The 5,327-nt window shown below is 35.1% G+C and overlaps 1 protein-coding gene across 1 annotated transcript; it reads left to right on the forward strand.

Moving 5' to 3' along the window:
- Positions 1-300: 300 nt before the first annotated feature.
- LOC115525074 (spliceosome-associated protein CWC15 homolog) lies at positions 301-1,161 on the forward strand. The gene is given in 2 exon segments (XM_032594841.1): positions 301-321; positions 405-1,161. A coding segment is annotated over 1 exon segment (696 nt). The 5' UTR covers positions 301-321; positions 405-412; the 3' UTR covers positions 1,109-1,161.
- The last annotated feature ends 4,166 nt before the right edge of the window (positions 1,162-5,327 follow it).

Here is a 5,327-nt window from a genome sequence, read left to right on the forward strand (position 1 = left end):
AATTTTGGTTCAGCCCATTGATCTCTGAGCCTAATTTTCCTTGTCTTCCAATAATAGTCAAGATATATTTTTAGAATAAGACTTTCTTTAGAATCCATTCATCTCCCAATATCCTAAAGATGTCATCAATTAGTCTACATACAATATTCCAGTTGTCCATGCAGCATAGTTTTTCCTGAGGAAAAAATCATATTTTCTCTTTGTCCTCATTACTTTCCTAAGAAAGTTCAGAATTTTCTTGGCATTTTGATTACAAAAGGCTGCTAGTCTTATGTCCATGGTAACTTTAAAAGATGTGAATGAGGCAGAGGCTCCTGGGAGGTACCAGTCGTAATGGTGTCTGTATGATTTCCGGAGGCTGCAGCATTAGACCCCGGCCGACGTGAGCGGCAGGAGGGTAGCAGCATAAAAGATGACAACAGCAGCTAGGCCAACTTTTGAACCTGCGAGAGGGGGGAGAGGAAAAGGAGAAGGTGATTTGAGCCAACTCTCAAAGCAGTATTCAAGTAGAGACCTACCTTCTCATATAAAGATAAAATATAGACAAACCACTCAGGATGCCCCTGAAGAGGTTCGCAACTGTGACTTCAGGAGAGAGCTGGAGGAGAGAGAGTGAGCTGCCGCCAGAGAAAAAAATAGAGATCATCCAACACGAGAACATACAACCTCCTCATCAGTGTCCAAGAAACCTCGGTTAGACCAGATTCCTGCTGCCAACCTTGATGCAGATGATCCTCTAACAGATGAGGAAGATGAAGATGAAGATTTTGAAGAGGAGAGTGATGATGATGATACTGCAGCTCTTCTTGCAGAGCTAGAAAAAATTAAAAAAGAAAGAGCTGAAGAGCAGGCCAGGAAGGAACAAGAACAAAAAGCTGAAGAAGAAAGAATACGTATGGAAAACATATTGAGTGGAAACCCTCTCCTTAATCTCACTGGCCCATCCCAGCCTCAGGCCAACTTCAAAGTTAAAAGAAGGTGGGATGATGATGTTGTTTTCAAGAACTGTGCAAAAGGTGTAGATGATCAGAAGAAAGACAAAAGATTTGTAAATGGTACACTGCGATCTGAATTTCACAAAAAGTTCATGGAGAAATATATTAAATAGTACAGTTTTATGTGCTTAATTAAAGACTGTAAAATGTAAACGAAAAAAAAAAAGATGTGAATGAGAACAGGATGTACATGTAAGTGTGTATATATCACCCATAGTTGAAGTGAGACCAAATTTAAGTATCACCTAACTATCACCATTCATCTTCAGTGTACACATGACACAGTATTAAGGCCAGTTGGCCTTTTCTTAGACCCACAGTTATGCTTTTACACTAATATGCTAATGTTTTTAAAATTAGTATTTCCAATCTTTGTCTTTTCCTGAACTTCAGATGCAACTGCCTACCATACAACTTCATCTGCTTGTCCTAAGGTACCTTAAACTCCATATATCCAAAATGGAACTGTTTATCAGCCTTCTCAGATACCAACAAGCTCTTCTTATTTTTTACAACAGTGAGTAACCTCTTCCATTCAACTACCTACACAAGTTACCTGATAGCTTAACTTCTTCATTCTCTTACCCCATTTCCACATCTAATTAGTCAAAAGTACAATTGATTCAACTTATTACATCCATCTTCAGCTAAAGTCCACCTCTCTGTCACCACTGTTTCTGCCCTAAACTTAGTCTTCATTATTTCTTGCCTGGAGTATTACAATAATTTTATGGCTATTATCTCTCTGGTCCAAGTTACCTTTACTTTTATTATCGGGCTCTTAACTTGCCTCTCTGTTTCCACTATTACCCATTCTTCATGCAGTAACCAAATTGATCTTTTAACAGTTAAAATCACATTATGTCATCTTCCTGTCTGAAATCCTCTAGAAGGTTTCCATTTCACTTATAATAATCCACATTGCTTGCCATGTCTACAAGGAGCTACATGGTTTTGTCATTTGTTCCTTTTTGAGCCTCATGTCCCAAACCCACCCTTCAGTATATTCTAGCTGTGTGAACTTCTTCCTGTTCCTAGAACATGCCAGATTGAATGCCACCTCAAGCCTTTGTACTACCTGTTCTCTTTGCCTGAAACAGATCTTATCCCAAATCTTCATCTACTTAGCTCCTTTTGTCATTCAGTTCCTCGTCAAATGTCATCTGGAAGAGACCCTCCTTGACCAGTCTATTTAATGCTGCTTCTCTCCTGGCCTACATATTGCTTTTCATGTTGCCCTGTTTTCTCTATATCTTTTTCATGATCTGGAATTATCTTATTTACTGATCAATTTGTGTACTGTTAATTTTCTGTTTCCAAGCAGAGATAAATTGCCCTGCTTACCATGGATTGTACAAACTTATAAAACCATGCAAACTAGATTCTCAATAATTAATAAAAAATTGTTTATAGTGTGTTTTCTTGGGGCAATGAATGACAGTCCTGAGAAAATAGAGATCTTACTCTACTCTTCTACACTATCTGAAATTATTTTTCTTATAAAATGTATTGATTTTATACTAATAACTAAATATAAAAGTAAAATATTATATGCCTGATAATATACAATTTGTTTGTTTTCTATTCTTCATACCAAAAGAAGACTGTGTTCAACTTGATGATTTGGTATACATACTTATTGTGAAATGATTCCCATAAGTAAGTTAATTAACATGTCTATCACCTTACATTGTTACCTTTTCTTTTTTATGGGACTGTTTAAGGTCTACTCTCTCAGCAAATTTCAAGTATATAATACAGTATTATTAACTATAGTCATCATGATATATATTAAATCATCAGAACATATTCATCTTATAACTGAAAGGTTGTATTCTTTTACCAACCTCTCCCCATGTCCCCTATCCTACAGCCATTCTATTTTCCATTCCTTTGAGTTTGAGTTTGAGCTTGTTAATGATGCCTCAATAATGCTGGACAAAAACCTCTCTGAATCCAGATAGATCATATAACTAAATGTGAAAAACAAAACAATAAAGCTCTAAATATTGGAAAAAAAAATATGTGTTAGGCGTAGTCAAGGAAATTAAGCATAAGCATTATGGAAAAGAAAATCAAATTTTACAATAAAATGTTTTCAGAACTTATCATTTTAAAATAATTATAAATCCTTGTGGTCCCTGGGTTGCTCAGGCAGTTAAGTGACTGACATCGGCTCAGGTCATGATCTCATGTTCATGAGTTCGAGCCCCACGTCAGGATCTTTGCTGACAGCTCAGAGCCTGGAGCCTGCTTCAGATTCTGTGTCTCCCTCTCTCTCTGCCCCTCCTTTGCTCACATTCTGTCTCTCCCTCTCAGAAATAAATAAATATTAAATATATATATTAATGAAATAAATTAATTAAATATATTAAATTAATTAATTAATTAAATATATTAAATAAATATATATTTTATATATAATCATAAATCCAAAGGAGGTTGAAAAGAAATGTATGCAAATTCCCATGAACACTTACTTTGTATAAAACTAAGAAATTGGCATTGCTATAATCCATAGAGCTTATTCAGATTTCAATAATTATACATGAACTTGTGTGTGTATATGTGTGTATAGTCCTATGCAATTTTATTACATGTGTAGCATTGTATAACCACATAAGCATCAACATACTCAACTATACCATTGCAACAAGACTCTCTGGTGTTATCCTTTATAGCCATACCCATCGTGTCCTTCCACTCCTAACCCCTGGCAACCACTAATCCATCTGTTTTCCATCTTTATAATTACGTTATTTTATACACATAACATAAATAGAATCATGCAGTATATCTTCTTGACTTTGGCTTTTTCTATCAGTATAATTTCCTTGAGGTCCATCTAAGTTATTTCACATATCAATAATTTGTTCCTTATTATTGCTGAGTTGTATTCTGTGGTATAGATGTACCACAGTTTGTTTAAAAGTATTTTCCAATTTTATCTATCACAAATAAAGCTGTTGTAAATACTTGTTTATAAATTCCTGGGTGAAAATAAGTCTTCAATCCTATAGATAAATGCCCAAGAGTGCAACTGATGGGTCATACAGTAAGTTCATTTTTAGTTTTGAAAGGAACTGACAAACTATCTTCTAAGGTAGCTATGCAATTTTATTTTCCAACCAGAAATATATAAACCGTCTAGTTTCTCTGCATCGTCATCAGCATTGTGTGTTACCATTATTTTTCACTTTAGTTATGTAATTTTTAGCAGATTAAAAGTACATTGATATTGCTCATCCATTTCAAATTACTTTTACAAAGGAGAACCTAAGTGGGTCAGTGGGTTAAACATCCTACCTCAGATTATGACCTCACAGTTCGCAGGTTTGAGCCCCATGTTGGACTTGGTGCTGACAGCTCAGAGCCTGGATCCTGCTTTGGATTCTGTGTCTCCCTCTCTCTGATCCTTCTCTCTCTCTCTCTCTCTCTCTCTCTCTCTCTCCCCCTCACAAATAAACATCAAGGGCACTTGGGTGGCTCAGTTGGTTAAGCTTCAGACTTCAGCTCAGGTCATGATCTCACAGTTTGTATGTTTGAGCCCCTCATCAGACTCTGTGCTGACAACTCAGAGCCTGGAGCCTGCTTCGAATTCTGTGTCTTCCTCTTTCTCTGCCCCTCCCCCAATCTCTCCCTCCCTCTCTCTCTCTCTCTCTCTCTCTCTCTCTCTCTCTCTCAAAAATAAATAAACATTAAAAAAATTTTTAAATAAAAAATAAATAAATGAAATAAATAAACATCAAATTCTTTTTCAATGTCATACTTTCTAAACAAAATATTTATTAAACAGTTCTCTCATACAGAAGTCAAATATCCTCTGGGATCTTTCAAATTGAAACAAAATTTTTAATATTATGACACATGTGAAAAGAAAAACAAAAATGTTTATGTAAAACAATTACAAACTTAAAATACAGAGCAAGGTGTCAAGAAATAATTTTCCTTAAGGTTTTTTGGTAAATTCCCCAACGGTTAAAACACTGATTTTCTTTGAAATTATAATAGAGTCGCACAAAATCCCAGACTCGTTAAGAAGATACATGCATATTTTCTATTATGATGAAATAATTAATAGAGCAAGTTCCTCAAATAGTAGAAATAAACATCGCAACCAGTGAAATGTGGGAGAACACTTTCATCCAAAAAAAAAAATTATAGGAAAACAAGAGCAACTAATTTCCTAGTGACAAGAAATATAAAAAAATAAGAATATAAAAGAAAAGTGAATATCTTCCTGTGGCTTGACTGAGTCATGAAAGTCATGCACAGTTGAAAATATGAGTTATAACTTTATATTTTCTGGGCACCAAGTTAATGTTAAATAAG

Source organism: Lynx canadensis, chromosome D1 (genome assembly GCF_007474595.2).
Source record: "Lynx canadensis isolate LIC74 chromosome D1, mLynCan4.pri.v2, whole genome shotgun sequence".
Classification (NCBI taxonomy): domain Eukaryota; kingdom Metazoa; phylum Chordata; class Mammalia; order Carnivora; family Felidae; genus Lynx; species Lynx canadensis.